This window comes from Natrix helvetica (assembly GCF_964273705.1).
Source record: "Natrix helvetica genome assembly, chromosome: 2".
Taxonomy (NCBI): Eukaryota; Metazoa; Chordata; class Lepidosauria; order Squamata; family Natricidae; genus Natrix; species Natrix helvetica.
The window spans coordinates 125009299-125031022 of record NC_138552.1 but is presented as its reverse complement, the minus strand read 5'-3'; the positions used below and the strand labels follow the sequence as shown (position 1 = coordinate 125031022).

The following is a 21724-nucleotide window of genomic DNA, read 5'->3' as shown; positions in this document are numbered from 1 at the left end:
TGTCTGCTCATATATACTGTACATAATCCGTCACTTACAATTATTTGTTAAGTGACCATTAGAAGCTACAATGGCACTGAAAAAAGTGACTTATGATCATTTTTTACACTTACAACCATTGCAGCATCCCAGTGGTCACATGATCAAAAGTCAAGTGCTTGGCAACTGACATGTGTTAATGACAGTTGCAATGTCCCAGGGTCATGTGATCACTTTTTGTGACAAGCAAAGTCAACCGGCAAGCCAGTTTCAGTAATCATGATTGTGTTAACAACTTAACAACTGCACTGATTCATTTAACTACAGTGGCAAGAAAGGTCATAACATGGGGCAAAACTCACTTAACAATTGCCTTGCTAGCAACAGAAATTTTGGGCTCCACTGTGGTCATGTGTTGAGGGTTATTTGTACATAGTGGTACATACCTTTTTCTGTGCAATGTTTTTGCCACTTTCTCCCCCTTAATACATTTTTCTCCATTCTTGTTCCTCATGGGCATTTCATTTAGGTTTGTCAGGTTTAAAACTGTGCATTGATGTCTGTTGTTTGATCTGGCTAAAGAGTGGGTGGCTCTCCGAAACAAGAGGTTACTTGATCTGGAGAGCTATGAATTAAGATTTGGATGGCGTGCCTACTTATGGTATGATAAGGTTAAGTTAAATGTTAATTTCAAGAAGCATTTTCTCCTAAGGGTTTGGAATAAATATAATGTTCTCCACAAATATGCCTCTTTGGATGTTGCCCCAGGAAACTTTATTTCAAAAAGAGATGGTAGTGAAGCCAGACAGATGGATCTATGGTCAAATAATACCTTTTCATTATGGTGAACCAACCCTCAAATCCAAAGAGGAGTTGGAATTTGAAGGATGTTTCTGTCATTGGTTTACATATTTACAGTTGAAAGATTTAAATTAGATAAAATTATGGATTTGACATGATTGATTTAATTTGTTTGACCCCCACCTCATAACCAAATGATTTTGGGCAATTTACAGCATAAAAAATATTAAAATCCTATCAAATAAATATCTCTAAAATAATAAAAATGAAAATCCCAATGAAGATAAAATTATGGTTAAAAATGGGGAGGGGGACAACAGGATGTGTGTGGGGAGATGGGATTCATCAGCCACCTCCAACGTGAATGCTCCCTTGTTAGGCCATGAGACATTGGGCAGAGCCAAGTCGTCTGTCTCCTTAAGAAGGTCAGGACGTTGGGAGTCAATCTCACCTCAGTGGGTGGAATGTTCCAAAGGGCAGGAGCCATGGCAGAGAAGGTCCTTCTCCTCTATCCTGCAAGCTGGAATACCTTGACTGGGGTGGGTTCCTGCCACCATTACTACCAGTTCAGTGTCCGAAAATGTTTGCGTGTGCAAAATTTCACGCTCCATGCATGTGCGCATTTGCACTAAAAACAGTCTGTACATGTGCACAACATTTAAAAAGGAAAAAAAATTAACATTTTTTCAATGAAGATTGTTCTGTGCATGTTCAGAACAGAAAATCAAGATGGCGCCGCCGAGGATAGAACGGGTATGGTCACATGTCCATCAGAATTACTACCTATTCGGCCGAACCAGTAGGAACCCAGCTCTGAGCCCACAGTAGGCTTCCTCTGCCGGTGCAGGTGGGGAGGCCAATCCTATTGAGGTGAGACTTGGACCCATGTTGTGCAAGGCTTCAAAGGTAATAACCAGCACCTGTAAACAGACCAGCAGCCAGTGTAGTTCACAGAGCAGTGGGGTAACATGGATTTTTTTGGGAGTATGCAAGTATATGGATTTTTGAAAATTAATAACAGATTATGGGTCAGAAGATTTTGGAATTAAAATTTTGAATAAATTGGAAGGTACATGCTCATGGAAAAATAGAGATTGCTTTCATTTTTATTTGTTTTGTTTTGATAATGAGATATTGAAGGCTGGACATCAAAGGTGAGGACGAAGAGAATGGAAAAGAAATCCTTAGCACACACTTTGAAATACCTTTTAGTCAAGTTTTTGGACAGAATGGATGAAATGCTTGATCAAATTAACAGAGCATGTTTCTTTTTAAAAAAATAATTTTTATTGTTTTTGTCTTTTCATCACATATTACAATCTTTATATCAACAGTTTGTACAATGTTACATCGTCGTATCTATATATGTTTTCCTCTCTTTACCATATATTACAATCATTATGTCATCTTATCTATACATTTTTATGATATTTTACATATTTACCTACTTTTATATACAGTTCTATGTTTATTTATGTATATTGTTTTCGGCTTAATTATTTTTCTTATTTTCCAACCATTCATACCAATTATTCCAAATTTCGTAGTATTCCGATTCTTCTTTGTCCTTTAATTTTAGGGTTAATTTGTCCATCTCTGCACAATCCAAGGTTTTTTGTATCACTAATTCGTCCGGCGGTATATTATTTTGCTTCCATCATTGGGCAAAGGCTATTCTAGCTGTGGTTAATATATGTGTTAGTAGATATTTTTGTGTGTGTGTGTGTAATTCCCTTTGATTATTCCTAGTAAGAAGGTTTCGGGTTTATATTTTATTTGTTCCCCCATAATTTCTTGTGCCCACTTCCAAATTTTTTTCCAATATTTTTGCGACTCCTGGCAGGTCCACCACATGTGGTAATAGGTCCCTTGTTCTTTTTTACATTTCCAACAGGTCGGTTTCAGGGTTGGCTACATTTTAGCCAATCTTGTTGGTGGTAGGTGCCAATGATAAAACATTTTGTAAATATTTTCTTTCAGTGTTGCTGATCTCGTTAATTTATAATTTGTATTCCAAATTCTTTCCCAATCCGCTAGATCTGTATTATAACCAAACTTTTTGGCCCATGCTATCATACAACCTTTAACTATTTCTTCTTCTAAGTTTATTTCTAGCAAATATTTATACATTTTCATTATAAATTTGTTTTCTGGGCCTATTAAGATTTTATCAGAGCATGTTTCAATAAAGTTGTGAAACAAGAATGAGTTGTGATAGATGATAGATAGTTGATAAATTATGTTTCACTCTCTTACCCTTTTCCTCTTCAGGTCTTGTTTCTACTAGTGGTGAGAACTGGAAAATGATGCGGCGGTTTACATTATCCACATTACGGGACTATGGAATGGGCAAGAGGACCATTGAAGACAAAATCACAGAAGAGTGCAGTGTTTTAACTAAGACAATGGAGACTTATGCAGGTGGGTCAGTGTACTGTAATGGAGCATCTTCTGGGATAAATATAGAAAGGGAAATAATTTCTGCAGATTATATCAAATGAACAAGGAGTGTGTTGGGAAGTACTTTCTCTTAAACAATTCTTAAACCCATTGAATTTTCCTATAAATATGCTTTCTTGTCCAATTTATGCTAAGTATATTTACAGAAATGGATGGATGGCAAAATGGTTCCATAGGACTTGAATAGTTAATTCAGTGTAACATGACAGTCTCTAATCAATAACACTTCTAAACTTACTCTTCGATACCTAGACAAAATTTGCATCATTGGCATTTTATGCAGGTTCTTTGCATTTTTACAAACCAGAAATGATATGAATAAAATTGAGTTGAGGAAAAAGAGATAAGAAGTGCCTATGATAAAATAATAATAATCCAGAACAGGGGTCCCCATCCCTTTGGAACTGGGCTGCACGAGTGGCGGATGAGTGCATGAGCATACATGCAGCTCCCCTTCTCCCCACAAACCGCTGATCTAGAAAACTAAAACTTCTTCATCTAACTGCCAAATGAGTTTGTATTTCTGGGGTATGTCTACATATCTACAAACTCATTGTGCTTTTTGCTTTTCAGTATATCAGTTGGAATAAAGAAAGGCATAAGATCATCTAGCTTATTAAGCAATACATATGAATCAAATTACAGGCATCTGCCATCCAGGGTTAGAATTCTAGTCGTTTCCTTCTGTAACATTCTGAGTGAATTGTATTTTGGCTGTTGCGTTCAGAGATTTGAGAGTGGGAAGTGACTGCAGTATTATCTTAATCATTCTGTTCTTCCCTTGGAAACAATTGGTTAGATACAACCATAAGTAGTTGCATTGAGATCTATTATAATTTCCTCCTATATAATATACCTACTTTTCCTTCCTTTATTTTACAAAGCTCAGTAGCTATTTGATCTTTAAAACTGCAATCATTTAAAGAGGAATAACTTTGCCAAATATTTTATCCTCAAGGAATTCCATAGATGCAAAGAAAACATCACTGAGGTATGGTCAGATATTCTGCCTCTGAGGAACTGAATTACCCTTTAAATACTTTTGCATATTTTTAATCTAAATACTTTAAAACTTCCAACACTAACTATAGTTTTCTATGATAAATGCTCCATTTAAGCAAGCTGATTTTGAATATAAATGCAGTAAAACATTTGGTTTTACTTTTTGATCTATTGTTTTACCTAGGAAAACCCTTTGACGTCACAACTATTCTGAGTGCTGCTGTTTCCAACATCATAGTTTGTATTCTACTTGGGAAACGTTATGAATATGAAGATGCCACATTTTTGCGACTACTGAAGATAACAAAGGAAACTGTTGAGCTTTCGGGAAGCCCTTCTGTGATGGTAAACATTTTTTTCGTTTAAAAAAAAGTCACAAAAAACAGGTAGCAGAATTTGTGTCATTCAAGCTTTATTGAGAAACAGAGCATGTTACTTCCCATGGGCATCTGTAGCAAGATTTCATCCAAAGACAATATGAACATGATGACATCAGGATTCAAAAATCCTACCCTTACATAGTTGTATGTAAACGTCTCATTCAAGTATGAAAATGACTTTTAGCATCATGACCTTTCATGATGCATGCTTCATTTCCTCTCCATTCATTGCAAAGACTTGTGAACTTAGAGAAATGGGAAACTTGATTACAAATAGCTTTCCATCGTTCTTTTACTCTTTACACTACTACACAACTTTACATGTATTAAATAGCTCTCTTGTTTAGAACTTTGGCTGAGTTTCTTTTATTCATCATTCTTCTTCCTTGTTTGGGAATCCACATGTTGTAGTAGAAAATAAGCACTTCCTCTCCCAAAACCTGTCTAGAGATTTAGTCCATGGGATTTGGGGCTTAGTGAATTAGCAATATTGATTATCCAAAGCTTATTCAGTCATGTGAGCTTGCTTATTATTGGAGGTTTTGTTTGGGAACAAAATGTTTGAGATGTCCATCTCAGAAATTCAAAGTATTCACTTTGATAACATGTGTTTTCTTTTATCATTCTTTCAGCTATACAATTTGTTCCCCAAGTTAGGGTTCCTTTTGGGTGCTTATAAAAAAATAATGAAGAACGAAAAAGAGCTCCATGAATTCATAAAGACTACCTTCATAGAATATCTCCAAGATCTTGATGAAAATGACCAGAGAAATTTTATTGAATCATTTCTTGTTCGGCAAAAACAGGTAATAGTATATGTAACAGGTGTCTATAATTATTGATTTTTTTAAATATATATTTAAAAAATATGCTTCCATATAAATTACTTGCTAAGACCCTTGTTTTGAAAATATGGAAGGAAACAATTTCTAAAGCAATTTTAATCATTCGCTCTTTATTACTTCATTTCAGAATCTGCAGCTACTTAAAACTTCACCCAGATTGTTTTCCCTCTCCATTAAAAATGCCTTAAATATTGATCTCTTTCTGGAGGAGTGGGTCCAAGTGGGGATATGAGTGGGCGATTCCTTTGTGCCAATCATTTCTCTTTCTGTGCAACTGTTTGATTTTAGAGTTTTCCTTCTAGAAATCCAGTAGTATTGGGGCAACTATAACTTTTCAGGTAGACACATGTGAAATGTCATCTGAGATTTCAGGAATATGGATGATTTGGTTAGGTTGAATTTCCTTACTAATATTTTCTTTATACACTTCAGGAGAATATGAAGATGACACATGGTGGATATTTCCATAATGAAAATCTTATAGGTCTTGTAGATGATTTATTTGGTGCTGGTACAGACACAATGGCAAACACTCTGTCCTGGGCCATACTCCTAATGATGAAGTTCCCAGAAATCCAGAGTAAGCACTTTCATTTCATTGACTTGCAATAATATATAATAATGACTGAAAAAGAATTGTTGGCATCTGGAATGTTACTTGAATGAAAGGAAAGAGATGAACCAAGAATTAAATTGTTTTTCAAATGGAGAAGACCATGGATGATATCATTTTTAAAACTACCATTAATAATATTTTCTGTATCTTTATTTTAGTTCTGTCATATATAGTTTTTTTCTCTGTATCTTTGTGATATTCTGTCCTATATAAATTTGCTTTGTTCCTCAATATGTAACAAAGTTCCTTCATGGTTTAGCACCAGTTCTCTAAATATGTATTTTCAATTTTGCTTTTATTGAGCAATTTGGGGATCACATGACTGATGGTTTGGAATTGCTTATAGTTTACAAAGAAAGAAAGAAAGAAAAATCACAAATGGCCTGAAGAGCTAGAAAAACCAAAAAACTAGGGCGCTAACCTCAACCTTTCATAAAGTCAAGAGAAAAGCCAGATCTTCAGTAGTTTTCTGAATAACAGATTAACAGTAGTTTTCTGAATAACAGATTAACAGTGGGTTAATTGTAGGTTATCTAGTTCAACCTCTCACCCAAGCAAGAGACCCTACACCATTTCTGACAAATGGCAGTTCAATCTCTTCTTGAGAGTTTCCAGTGATGAAGCTCCTACAACTTCTGAAAGCAAGCTGTTCCATTGGTTGATTGTTCTCACTGTCAGAAAATTTCTCCTTATTTCTTGGTTGAATCTTTCCTTGATCAGTTTCCACCCATTATTCCTTGTCTGGCCTTTGGGTACTTTGGAAAATAGCTTGATCCCTTCCTCTCAGTGGCAGCCCCTCAGGTCTGCCCTGGTCATTCCCTTCACTACACTAGCCATGCTGAATACTTCCAACTGTTTATCGTATGTTTTAGGTTCCAGTCCCCTAATCATCTTGGTTGCTCTTCTCTGCACTTTTTCTAGAGTCTCAACATCTTTTTTATAGTGTGGTGACCAAAACTGGATGCAGTACTCCAGGTGCGGGCTTACTAAGGCTTTATACAGTGATATTAGTTCCTCACTTGATCTTGATTGTATCCCCTGTTAATGCAATTTAGGATTGCATTGGCTTTTTTGGGCTGCCTCCATACATACCTTGCTCATATTTAACTGGTTGTCTAGTAAGATTCCAAGATCCCTCTCATATTTACTACTATTAAGTTTCTCAGATTCATTGTAGCTTGTTGAAGCCAGTAATTGTGTCCAGCATAAGAGCATCCACTCAAGCTTTCCCTCCTCCTGTAGTGATAGAAGGAGAAACACAATCTGAGGTGGACAATTTGCCTTGAACTCTGATTTAGTTTTGGATGATATTTGGAATGCTCATATTAACTCAAATCTCCCTTAAAATTACTTCATCAGCTATCCCAAATCGGGAAGTTGTTAGGGGTACTGAATCCCAGTTCTGACCCAACCCTGGGCAGTACAAAAATTCAGTGAAGATGGAGGAAGAAAAGAACACAGCAGAGAAGGGCAAAGATGATGGATCACCTGTATTTGTTAGGACCATCTATGCACCTTCCAAAGAGGCAGTCGAAGCTGCAGAAGATAAAGAAAGGGAGTTGCGGCTGGGGGCCCAGCGAAAGGAACCAACTCCTAGACCTCCCTTACAGACGGAATTAGATATGCGAGATAAAGCTTCAGGATTTATGACCTCTAAGGAATGCTTGCTAAAAGGAGAGAGGGGCGCCAGGGGAACTCTGACAGATGACTGGAGCATGACCAGAATATCTGATGAATGTAGATCCCAGCCACCCTCACACAGTCACTCTCTGATTGGCCTCCCAGACCAATTCGGACAGCTAAACATGAGTGGAATCAAACCCCTCCTTCCCTCAGGGCCACCTAAGTGGAACCTGTCCCAGCCCACATTCTCCTTCCCTAGCAGAGAATCTGCTACGCAATGGAGTGGAGATCTTGGCTCCTTCCACACAGCGACCAGTGAGTCAAACCAAACCCTTGCTGCTGGAGTAAAGCCAACATCAGTCACATCAGCACCCCTTCCCCCAGAGTGCAGGCTGGCCCTCCACCAAATTGGGAAATTCAATCCAGCCAGCAGAAAGGGGCCTAGGGCACATTCCCCTCCCCCCAGCTGCCAATGGTGGCCTGCAGCCCATGAATCAAGCACCCCCACGGTGGGTTTCTTCCTCGGTCATGGATGGGCTCAATACCAATTACCCCTTCTCAGCAAATGGTGCCATTCCAGATAACTGCCCCTGGGCAGAGCCAGGGACTGGGACCACCATTGGGCCCAGCCCCCCCAGCGATGCCTCAGCAGGCTTTCACCAAACCGATGGGTGTGGCTCAACAAGGGGTTACCACACCAAGCAGCTGGCCAACAGGCTGCCCCAGTTCAACCACCAGAACCCACGCCCCCATGGTTTCGAGCAACTTTTGATGGGACCCCAGGTAAGCTAGCTTACTTCCTGAATCGAGTATGGGCATATACATTAATCAAGTAGGCCCACAATACCCGTATGATAGAGAGCTGATCCAAGAAATAGCCGAGGGAATGAATGAAGGGGAGGCTGCACATTGGATAGCAGAGCTCCATGAGGAGGCAGCTCTTGAGCTAGATGATGTAACTGGGTTCATCCAACAGATGCGCACCCGATTTAGGGATGTAGCCCAAAACGTGGATGCAGAAGACCATATCCAGGGATTGTGACAATCTGATTGTCCCGTGAAGGAGTTAGTTTGGAAATTCTGGAGAATAGCTGGAAGACTAAATACTGGCCAGAAAGACTCTTGGTCTACATGTTCAAAAAGGCCCTAGATCCTAAACTGAGGGAAGCTTGCGGCATAAGGGGGGGGGGGTTCCCAGAACGTCTCCAAGATTGGTATGCCACTGCAATCATACTGGATCACGAGATTAACCCCTATCGAAAGCCTGCTGCCGGAACTCCTGCTAGGAGACCTTTGACCTGCTGAATGCAAATGCAAAGAGTTGAAAAGCTTCCAACTCCCCTTGTCCCTCGTGGGCCCCAATAAAATGCTACAGATGCGGTCAGCCTGGCCACAGAGCATCACAATGCTTGGCTCCTGCTGCTGTTCCACAACCGTGGCAACCACTTGTCAGCGCGATGAAGAAAAAAACCAGAAATCCACCAGAAAAGAGTTGTCTGGTACAACAGCCAACGGAGACTGAGAGTCCTACCATTGGGGAAGCCCCTGCCACTTCGGAGGAGGAGGAAGAAATTGGCAAAGACGACCCAATGGTGAGTGCACCCATCCACCCTTTTACAATAAAAGCCAAACTCCAAGTGCCAGAAACAGGGGTGGAAGGGGAAGTTGGGGCAATCGTGGACACCCGATGCTTAATCAGCATGTCTATAGTGGAGCAGCTAGGTATACGCACAAGACCCCTAAACCATCCCATTTGGTTTGAGTAAGTAGATGGAACACTCACTTTACCGAGTTAGTAAAGTTAATGATAGGGCGCCTCTATGAATTTCTCAGATTCATCATGGCTCCTAGAATGCAGGAGTCAATTATCTTGGGACTTGCATGGCTGAACAAGTGGGCACCTACAATAAAGTGGGAGGACGGCATTAGAAAATTGATTATTGGCTTTGGGCCGTTACCACCGGTGGAACCAACAGACCACCCAGGAACAATTGAACCCAACAGCCCAAACTGTCCGGAACCTGCAGCACCTACAGCAGACACCAAACTTCTAGGGATCCAACAAATCCCAAAAGTTTACTGGGATTTAGCAGAAGTGTTCAGTGAGGAAGATGGCAATTATCTTCCACCTCACCGCCTCACAGATGGCACAATAGACTTCAAACCTGGGGCTACCTTACTGAAGCCAAAATTGTATTCCATGACTCCCAAAGAGATGGTTGAATTAAGGAAGTACATCGACACCAATCTGAAATGGGTTTTTATTGAACCAGCAAAGTCGAAAGTAGCGGCTCCAGTGCTCTTCAGAGAAAAGAAAGATAGTGGGGTTCATCTCTGTGTGGATCTACATTTATCGCTTGCACGGGGTGCCCAAGAGGATCATTTCAGACCATGGAGTTCAGTTCACCACCAAATTGTGGAGAGAGTTCCTGAGATCCATTGGGTCCACACAAGGACTCAGCTCAGCGTTTCATCCCAGCACGAGTGGCACAGCGGAGAGGGCCAATGCGATGGTGTAACAATACATCCGGTGTCACGTGGACTATCAGCAAGACAAATGGTCAGACTTGCTACCCTTTGCCGAAGTGGTACAACAATGCAGTCCACAGCAGCATGGGATTAACTCCTTTCCAGATTACCAGTGGCATGGAATTTGTTCCCATGCCTGAGCTGCCTAGAGAACCGCTCTCCTCCATGTCTCTGAATGAATGTGTGGACAAACTAAAAAATGCATGGGAAAATATGAAGAAAGCTCTAGCAGGTGCGGCAGAAGCCTACAAGAAGCAAGCTGATAAACACCACTCGCTCCAACCCCACTTTCATGTTGGGGACAACGTTTTTGTATCTACCAAATACATAAGATTAAGAATGCCTAGTAAGATATTTGGCCCAAAATTTCTAGGTCCATTCCCAATAGAGAAGATAATTAATCCAGTTACAGTTCGACTCAATCAACCCAGAATTCTAGGGAAAATTTACCCAGCATTTTATTGTACCTTGTTGAAACCAGTAATTGGGTCCAACATACGACCATCCACCCAAGCTCCCCCTCCTCCGGTAGTGGTAGAAGGGGAAACACATTATGAGGTGAAAAAAATATTAGATTCCAGGCCGTATAGGGGTCTCTTACAGTATTTAGTACATTGGAAGGGTTACCCTTTGTCCAAAGCTACTTGGGTGAAAGGTTAGCGACCTAAAAGTGGATAGGTTAGTGAAACAATTCCATGAGAAGTTTCCCGATAAGCCAAAGGTTCCCCCTGGGGGGGGGGAGGTATGGTTAAATGTGTTATGTTAACTTTTATGTTATTCTCTTTTTAGGAAATGTTTCCCTTTTGAAGGGAGGCCGCCTGTCAGGCCTGCAGCGGTTCTTTTCAGAATCTTTGGACTGCCACACTCTCTCTCTCTATTTCTTTATTATGCTGTTTCATTAGTGGGAATTGGGAGGGGGAATAGTAAGGAGTAGAATTGTAGAATGTGTTGTTGTCAAAATAGAACATTCCTTTCTAGAAGCCCAAGGTCATCTTTTGTCTCCGCACCTCAGCACCTGATCAGAACTAGATTGGTAGAGATGCCAGCATGGCAGAGGAAAATTGGACCATGTGATGAACTTGTGGGTGTAGGGGCAAGATCATGAACTTTCAACTTGGTGGAAACCCCAGGAAGTTCAGATTTGGGTTTGCAACAGATGTACCAACTCTATTAATAAATTGGAACTTTTTGGAGAGATTTGCCTTGAATTCTGATTTAGTTTTGGATGATATTTGGAACGCTGACACCTGGTTTTATCCAGTTTATATATTTACTTCAAAGTGACAGCAATAACATCAGAGTGCCAGCAATCTGGATCTGGGTGGTACCTTTCCAGAGGGCAGGCATCAGTTTAAAGAAGGCATGCTTCCTGAGTCCCCCTAGATGCCATTAATTGATGGATACACTTGGGCAATCTCACCAGCATTTGATTTGCATTCAGAATCCTACTAAATTGGTCCACAGGGTTTACATGGAAATAACAAGGAGTGCAAATCACTATCTATTTTGCCAAATTCCTGGCTGGGTATAATGACTGAGTGGCCTGCAAGACTTCCAAATGTACAGCAGACTATAGTAGTCCATTTGTAAATAATGCATGAGTGACTGTCTGAAGGGCCTTAATCCAAGGATTACAGGCAGTGCCTATTGTTTTCATTCAGATTTAAAATGCATGCATTAACTCCCATTTAAAACAAAATTCAAAAAAGGTATCATCTTGATCATTTTATTTTCCTAGGAAAGGTTCAAGAAGAAATTGCAAAAGAGATTGGTGATATCCCGCCAAGGACAGACCACCGAGCCAAAATGCCTTACACGGATGCTGTAATTCATGAAATTCAAAGGTTTGGTGATATTGCTCCATCCAATTTGCCACATTCAACCACCATGGATATAACTTTCAAAGGCTTCTTCATTCCCAAGGTGATCAGTCTAAAATCAATGCATTATATAAAGTAGGTGCTTGGCTTTCATGTACAACATGGTAGAAAAAAGCAGACCTTAAATAAATGAAATTGGCTAAATCAAGTTATAAAGCCGGAGACTCTTATATTATTAGAACAATTTCCATAGATCCCTCTCTACATGCCAATGGGAGATGATTTTCTTTGGCATCTGGCAATCCCAAACTGCCCTACAGCTTGATATACAAGAGACATTTTCTTCCCTTGTTTCACTCTTTCATTTCTCCCTCTCTTACTCTACTGCTTTCTACCCCCTCCTTGTCTTCTGTAAGCCTTGAATATTGGTTTTGGGGCCTGAAATTTGATTCCATAAGTGTAAGGAAAAGTGTTTCAATATAATAAAACTCAACTTATTTTTTATTTTATTTTTATTTAGAAAATATATATAGCTGCCTATTCACTTGCGGTAACTCTAGGCAACTTACAAGCAATAAAAATACAACATAGAAAAAAATAAAAATAAAATAAAAACAATGACCCCACTCCAGGCCTAAATCCTGACTGGTAAGAATCTAGATAATCTGTTTCACCCAGAAATTTATGGAGCTGCTGTTCAACCACCTTTCCCAAAAAGGGAAGATTGGGCACAGGTTAGAAATTATCCAATGGGGGAATCTAGTGATGACTTCTTACAGCCTCCTTAATGTGCTGGGGCATGACCCCCCCTTCTCTAGGGAAGCATTCATCACCACCAGAATCCACCTGTATGTCACCTCCCAGGAAGCTTTCACAAGCCAGGAGGGCCATGGGTCTAAAACACAGGTGCTTGTGCACATACTCTATAGGATCCTGTCCACTTCCCCAGGAGCAACAGAGCAACCATTCCCAGATAACAAGGCAAGAACCTACCTTAGGGGCTTCTACCAGACCAGCAACTGTGCCAGCATCTAACTGGGAATGAACTCCAGTTTAAAAAAAACAACAAATTTGTTAATACACCTCTTCAGGTCGACCTCAGTATCCTCCTTCCCCAGGAGGTTCACCTTAAAGAGGTGATTAAATAAAGCTGGTCAATTATCTGCAGACTTAATTAGTATAGAGAAGTACTTACCCTTTGCCACCCAAACTGCCATGAGGTAGGCCTTGATAGCAGCTCTTACCTGTGTTCAATTAAGTTCATCCCTTGAATTCTACTACTGGTGCTCTAGATGTTTATTCAAGTCATTTCATCCCTCTCGGTTCCTCTGTAAGCAAAACTAAAAAAGAGAAAAAATGAGCATTGAAAAAACAAACACACATAAATTGTCCCCCAGTTGAATATTGATAAATATATTTTAACAATAAGAGTTTCTCCCTTGCAAAACTGGTCTACAATTTATAAATTTCTAAAGTTAAATTTCCTCAAATAATTAGACATATCTATTTACTGTAAAAAAAATTAACAGGTGAGCCATTGGGCAAAACTAACTTCTAAGCCCTCTGTTAACAATCTATTATTGTATTTTACACACAGAAAGTTCATAAAAACTTTGAATCTACCATAAAACACTGCACACTCTGTTCTGTCCAGGATCAAATGTTGATTTTCAATAATATTTTTTTCTTAAAATTATCTGAGATTTACACAAACAATTGCATCTCATTCCCTGAAGTCATAGATCTCTGTTGTGAATATTCCCATAGAACTTGCTGTTCAGAAGGGTTTTGTACAAGTTGAACCACAACATCTCTTAACAGTTGTCTTTTGATTGAATATAATATATCTAATCCACAATCTCCCTCATTTTTTAAATAAAGTCCAGTTCATCGCTGATCCATATTGCGATCTGTCAGCCTTTTAAATTCATGTTCCTTTTAGCCTTCTCCAAAGAGCCTACAATTCTCAAACAAAGCTCCTTCTCTTTGTTGTTTTCATTTTTAATATAATCCACATTTTGTTTATACTTGGACTTTGACAACAAAACATCGGCAATTCCTCTCAAGGACAAACGAAGTAGATGTTCCATTAAAAAACGACCATGAGAAAAATTAAGATAATATTATAGAGAGAATAGAATAGAGAGTAAATAGAAACAAAAGTGAAAATTTCAATTTTTTTTTGAAAGAACAAGAAAGATTAAAGATATATACAAAAAAAATATCAGATAGCAACTAGTAAAATGCAAAATCCTTGCAGTAGAAATATGATGCAAATATAAATCAAAACATTTCACTACTAAAGAGAAAGTTTTTGAGCCATTGGTTTCCATGAAGCAAAAGCAGAACTGTTTCATAACTCCAAAGCAAAGCAGTAAAAAGAGGTTTAAAAAAATTATATTTAGAGTCTAGCAAGGGGTGTGTTTGTAAAATAAATCAGTATACAACCAGATAATTAATTAAACATGTAAGTCAAAAGCAAAAAAAAAGTGAAGTTTAAAACTGAGGTGCATTTGCTGTGTGGAAAAATAGAGATGGTGTGTGTGTGTGTATAGGTATGTATATGTATATGTATATTATTTTTTGAATATAAAATATTGCTTCAGGACCAATGTTCACTTCTCAATAAACACTTTACAACACTTTACAAAATCCATGTAGTAATTTTTATAATCATGCATTAATTGGACATACTTCTTTTCATATCATTCTTTATCTTTTCTTTTTATAGGGCAGCTATGTCATTCCCTTGCTGACATCTGTGCTCCATGATGAATCCCAGTGGGAGAAACCACATGAATTCTACCCTGAACATTTTCTTGACTCTGAAGGAAAATTTGTGAAGAGGGATGCATTCATGCCATTTTCTGCAGGTAAGATTCTATGATGTCATAGATTATGTTCCGTAAAAGGCAACCCTTAATGCCTTGTTTGAAAAAAACTGATAAAAGAGACCTTATATTGACAAAGTTTGTGCCTCATGGACAACATGTGTGGCCAGGCTTGACAGACTTGTATGTTGATTCCCGAGTCTGCCAGTGGATATCCTCAATTCTCTGCATGAGTTACTATTATTCCTCCTGTGCTTAATATCACCATCTCTGCCTCTGTCCAGGATGAGCTTGTCTTTCAGCCTTCCTGGCTGGTTGGAGCCTTCAGAGAGACACAGACTTTGGATCTTTTTAGCTTGAAGCATTTTTATTAGATTTTCTTATGCTTTTATTCATAGGTCATACCAATATGGCAGAGCACAAAATGTTCCTGTCAGCCTCTGCTTTGCTGCTTGCTTTCGGCTGCCATTGAAATGGGGAGTGGGGGGAGATAATATGGTATTTGGGAGGGGAAGCTTAAGCACAGGAGTGAATGAAGAAGGGAGTGATTTTCTCACCATCTACTGCGCATGCTGCAGATAGTAGAATTGCCGCCAAGACCAACCGTCCGGCATACCAACCTGATGATGGGTTTTGAAGCTGCAGCCCACATGACACGTGTTGGGTGTGCGGATTGGACTGGGGGTTGGGGTTACTAGGGGGAGGGAGTTGGGTCACATATTGATATCTATGATTACGCATGCTTTTGCCTCAGATCTTGCTTTGCTAGCTGCTTTCTACTCATAACCAGTAAAAGTACTCTTAATTCTGAAAAATAGAGGTGAGTGGTTTCTTTCTTGGTTACTGATGGAGGCTGCCCTGACATTAAGCAAGATCTCAGTGTCGCATTCAACCCGGAGTTAACACCTTCCGAGGGGAGTGCAATAAAATCTCAAACTTCAAAAGAATGTCCCACCGATGCAGTGACCAGGAGGAAGACGTGGGAGCAACTGCATCCTCTTGCCCTCTGAAAATGGAGCGAATGTCTGGACTACACGTGGAAGAACAAGCTGTTCACGCCAGATGGATATTGGGAGTGGGGCAGAAGTATAATCCCGAGGAAACTCCGTTTAGGGTCACCACAAGGAGACAGAGGCGACCAGCCGCTGAGTGGCAGGAGGTCGAGGAGGAGAACCTTATGATGTCTCAGGCCATGAAACTCTTTGAAGAGGCGTGGGAGAGACGACGTTTATGTGAGAGTAGTCCTGGAAGAGAAGATCTTCTCCTAGAACAGAGGAGAGAACTGCAGAGGTCTGTTCTGCCCGAGAGAGACTGGGGCCGTGGATGGGGGTGATGAGCAGGATGAACGAGCCCCAACCCCAGTAGCAGTGGCTGCCAGAGCTATCCCAAGAGGGGGAGGGGTCCCCGCAGACGCCGGGTGGCCAAAGTTCCTCCACTTGGAATGAAATTAGATGGGGAGGCAAAAGATTTAGGATTTTTTCTAGTTCAAGTGTGGAATTACATGCATCAGTTTGGCGAGGATTTGCCCACAGAAGAAGCCAAGGTAAGAATTGTTACCCTGGCATTAGAAGATAGAGCGGCTGCTTGGATGGTTGCTCTGCATAATGTTAATTCCCCCTACTGAGAGATTACAATTGGTTTATGGCTGCCCTGAGGAAACGCTTTGATGATCCTCTCACAGAGCGAAAAGACAGAACTAAATTTTAAACCCTCACCTAGGAAAACAGGCCAGTTGCTGAATATATGCAAGAATTTCGTGAATTGTCTGTTTATATGAGGGGTTGGTCCGAAAAATCCCTGTTCGATGGCTTCATGGACGGTTTAAACAAAGATATATACCAGAACTGTGTAAATGGGGGGGGGGGGCACATTGCAGTACTGGTATGAATTGGCAGCGGATGTAGAAATTGATTTGGCCCGAGACAAGTACCGTGATGACAGTGAAAAAGAGAGGGCTACTCCCCCCCCCAAGGCTCTCCAAAGAGTTCCAAAAGGAGGGAAAAGTTGGTCTACTAGCAAGCCCCGAGTCCTCACCTGTTTCCATTGTGGGAAGGAGGGGCACATCGCAGCAAACTGCCCGCACTAAGATGGGAACAAAACCTACTACTGGGGGAGAGAGAAAACCAGACAAACAACCTGAGAAAAGAAGGAAAACCGCCATGAAAGGCATGGAGCCGACTACACAGTTCCATCCTACCCTAAGGGACGGGGGGAACCATCCTCCTCATTGGAAGAAATTGAAACCGAATCTGACGACGAATGTCTGGTAAGTTCCCGATTGGGCCCCATGACTATCCCAGTAGAACTAAAAGTGCCCTCTACTGGAGCGCAAGAAAAAATGCTGGCCCTCTTAGATTCAGGATGCACACGTTGCATCGTTAGTCCTGAGGTGGTGGAAAAACTGGGGCTGAAATTGAGAACTTTAAAAGTCCCCATTGCTTTTTGCCAGCTGGACGGCTCAATAGCTGGGGGGAGCCCTGCCCATTTTGTAACTGAGCCAATAGACATGTGGATGGGAACTCACCAAGAAACTATAAGTTTTATTGTTGCCCCAGGAATGGATCGGCCTCTCATACTAGAATTACCTTGGTTATGGAAGTGGAACCCACACTTCAATTGGTGGAAAGGGTGGTTGCGCATCCAATCCGTAACACCTCCTGAGGGTGAGGGGGGGCTCCAAAGCCCATTAACGCAAAACCTAACCTAGCAGCCACAGGACAAGAAGAAGTTGAGGGGGAGGAGAAAATCCCAAAAGAATATTGGTACCTAAAGGATGTTTTCAGTGAGATATCCTCTGATAAGTTACCCTCTCACCATGCAACAGATTGCAGTATTGATATTCTCCCAGGAGGGAAACTTCCAAAACCCCAAATCTACTCAATGACCCCCCGTGAAATGGACGAATTACGGAAATTTATTGATAAAAAATTACGAAGGGGGTTTATTGAACCGGCCAGGCCCTGAGTGGCTGCTCCAGTGCTGTTTAGAGAAAAAAAAGATGGCTCTCTTTACCTCTGTGTGAATTATAAGAACTTAAATGCGGTGTCTGTACACAATGTTTACCCCCTCCCTCTGATAAAGGACATGTTGGCTCATTTGGATAAAGGGAGGATTTTCACAAAATTGGACTTAAGTGAGGTTTATTACAGAGTCAGGATTAAGAAGGGAGATGAATGGAAAACTGCTTTCAACTGTGCACTTGGTTGTTTTCAATTCCGAGTACTCCCTTTTGGCCTATAGGGGGCACCAGCAGTTTTCATGCAACTAATAAATGAAGTTTTGCATCACCACCTATACAAAGGCGTGATAGTCTATCTTGATGACATCCTTATTTACACGGAAACATGTGAGGAACACATGACATTGGTGCATTCAGTTCACAAAGAACTCTGCGCGGCGCAGCTTTACGCCAAATTGTCTAAATGTGAATTTCATCAGGAAAAAATTGACTACCTTGGTTATCGCATCTCCCACAATGGCATCGAGATGGGCCCAGCTAAAGTCCAAGACGTTACCAAATGGGCACCACCACCCCCTGCACCCGCAAACAATTGCAGAGTTTCTTGGGATTTGCGAATATTTATCATCAATTTATTCCATCCTTTGCCAGCATTGCGCTACCCATTACAAATCTCCTAAAGTCAAAAGGAGAGGCCGAACCCAAACCGGGGAAGCCATTAAAATGGACTATGGAATGTCAGGCCGCATTTGAAAAACTAAAGCGACTCTTTGCAGCTGAACCCGTTTTGAAACACCCGGACATGGATGCACCATTTATCATTCAAGCTGACGCTAGTGATGTGGTGGTGGAAACAGTATTACTTCAAGCAATCACTGACGGGCACCTGCAGCCTTGTGCTTACACCTCCTGAAAACTGACAGAGACGGAGAGGCGATGGGCTATATGGGAAAAAGAAGCTTTTGCAGTCAGGTGGGCTTTGGTGACCTGGCGACATTTCCTTGAGGGAGCTAAACACCCTTTTGAGGTGTGGACTGATCACAAACATTTGAAAGCATTAAAGACCCCTCGAAAGCTGTCTCCTAAACAAATGTGCTGGGCGCAACATTTCAACCGATTCAATTTCACCCTAAAGTACATCCCTGGAGGGAAGAACTTTATGGTGGATGCATTATCTAGACTCCCACAATACAACAGTTCCAAGTTGAGCGTGGTACTTCCAGTCATTTCAGCGAAAGGTCTTGCTGCTCCAATGGTTACCAGAAGCCAAAGTGACCCTAAGTTGGAGGTCATAACAGACCTCATGTGCAAACTCAAGGAAAGCCTTGAGTCCGACTACTGGTTTAAGGAACATTCAGATGAATGCACCATGAAAGATGGACTGGCTTGGATAGGCACTAAATTATATGTTCCTGCAAGCATGAAGTCTTTGGTGTTACTACGAGCTCATGATTCCCACATGGCAGGGCATTTTGGGTTTGTGAAAACTCTGCATCTCATCAAAAGACAATTTTGGTGGCCCTCTTTTAAAAAAGACATTGAATCGTATGTGGCCAGTTGCCCTGTATGTGATGCTGCTAAGCGACCTCCAGGGAAGTCCCAAGGTCTGCTTCAAGGTGTAGCCCATCCTGAATCCCCGTGGAAGGAAATATCAATGGATTTCATTGTCGAATTACCTGAGAGTCAAGGAAATACCATGGTCTGGGTAGTCACAGACTTGTTCTCTAAACAGGTTCATTTCGTGCCTTGTTCCAAGATCCCTTCAGCTAAGTCCTTAGCTAAATTGTTTATTACACATATATACCGTTTGCATGGAGTGCCGGAGCGCATAATGTCAGATAGAGGGGTACAGTTCACCTCCCTCTTCTGGAAGGAGTTTTTGAAGTTGATTGGCTCTGCCAAGGGGTTAAGCTCCGCCCACCATCCTCAGACTAATGGAGCTTGTGAAAGGACTAACTCTGCTTTGGAGCAATACCTCTGGTGTTTTATCAATTATCAGCAAGATAATTGGACTGAACTGTTACCACATGCTGAAGTAGCGTACAACAACTCTGTGCACAGCAGCACCAGTTTCACCCCGTTTAGACTTGTCTTTGGGCAGGACTTTGTGCCAATCCCAGAATTGCCCCATGAAAAACCACAAGTCTTGTCCCTCTCAGAGTGGAGTGACCAGCTCCAAAAGGTTTGGCCCATAGCCCGAAAGACATTGGAAGCTGCTCATCGAGCACACAAGAAACAGGCTGACAAAAAGAGGGTGAAAGAAAGGGAGTACAAGATGGGGGATCAAGTTTTTCTGTCTACCAAATTTCTCCAAACTACCCAAAAGTCAAAGAAATTAGGGCCTAAGTATGTTGGTCCATTTCCTATTGTGAAGATCATTAATCCTGTTTCTGTACGGTTGGAATTGCCGAAGTATCTCAAGCTCATATACCCCGTGTTTCATGTTAACCTTTTGAAACCAGTGCATACCTCCTCTGTTCGGGCACCCATATCGCTGCCTCCTGTCCCTCTTCTCATTGAAGGAGAGTAACATTTTGAGATCAAAGAGATTTTGGATTCCAGGAGACGTAGGAATCAGGTTCAGTATCTGGTCTCCTGGAAACATTTTCCCCCATCCCAAGCTGAATGGGTTGATAAGTCCCATGTTAGAGCTCCTAAACTTTTGCAGAAATTCTACTCTACCTATCCCGATAAGCCCTGACTCATATTGCCATACATATGTCTAATCTGTCTTGTTCCTGTTTTCTCTCTACGTTTTTTTCCAGGGGTGATGTCCTTTCCTGGCAGAGGGCGGGATGTTAGCCTCTGCTTTGCTGCTTGCTTTCGGCTGCCATTGAAATGGGGAGAGCAGGAGAAAATATGGTATTTGGGAGGGGAAGCTTAAGCACAGGAGTGAATGAAGAAGGGAGTGATTTTTCTCACCATCTACTGCGCATGCTGCAGATAGTGGAATTGCCGCCAAGGCCAACCAACCTGATGATGGGTTTTGAAGCTGCAGCCCACATGACATGTGTTGGGTGTGCGGATTGGACTGGGGGTTGGGCTCAACTTTGATTTAACCATATCGCTCCTGACGGGTTTTTAATTGGGTATTTTAATTACATTTAATTTCTAAGGGTTTTAAATACAGTATTTTAATTGTTTTTATTAATCGATCTCCTCCTTATATATATGTATGTATGTTTTAGTGTACCTTGTTATATGTTTGTTTTGTTTGCATATTTATTTCGAATGTTTTGTTGTACGCCGCCCCGAGTCCTTCGGGAGAGGGCGCGGCTAAGAAATAAATATATTATTATTATTATTATTACTAGGGGGAGGGAGTTGGGTCACATATTGATACCTATGATTACGCATGCTTTTGCCTCAGATCTTGCTTTGCTAGCTGCTTTCTACTCATAACCAGTAAAAGTACTCTTAATTCTGAAAAATAGAGGTGAGTGGTTTCTTTCTTGGTTACTGATGGAGGCTGCCCTGACAGTTCCCCCCAAAGCCGATACTAATCCTATGAGAAGAGTAGTGCTGGGAAGAGAGGTTTTTTTCAGTATGGACTCCAAACTGCCTGTCCACCCAGCCCCCTTTCTGTGATGCTTCAGACCACAGCTAAATGTAGCTGCAAACTTTGCAATCTGTTTGATGGGTAAGGATTTGAATGCAACTCAAATCAAATCATTTTAGCTGACATCTCATCCCATTGCTTCTCAAAGCTGCCCTTATTTTCAGAGCAAGACACCCTCAAACATTAAGCAATGTGGCATTTAAAAAAAAAGTTGTAGGGCGGTGGGGGCTTCTCATTTTGACACCCAACCCTCTGCCTTTGCCTGTACTCCATTGCCTCTAACTCTACTCTCCACCTATCGCTACCCCTCTCCCCATTTG

General features: G+C 41.1%; 1 protein-coding gene across 1 annotated transcript in view; it reads left to right on the top strand.

Moving 5' to 3' along the window:
• LOC309387390 (uncharacterized protein) overlaps positions 1 to 21724 on the top strand; it is a 75301-nt gene that overhangs the window by 50865 nt on the left and 2712 nt on the right. Inside the window, exons 15-20 of the mRNA XM_081943863.1 lie at positions 3052 to 3201; positions 4427 to 4587; positions 5255 to 5428; positions 5900 to 6047; positions 11974 to 12158; positions 14787 to 14928. Coding sequence (XP_081799989.1) covers positions 3052 to 3201; positions 4427 to 4587; positions 5255 to 5428; positions 5900 to 6047; positions 11974 to 12158; positions 14787 to 14928 — 960 coding nt within the window. The remainder of the gene's footprint in view (positions 1 to 3051; positions 3202 to 4426; positions 4588 to 5254; positions 5429 to 5899; positions 6048 to 11973; positions 12159 to 14786; positions 14929 to 21724) is intronic.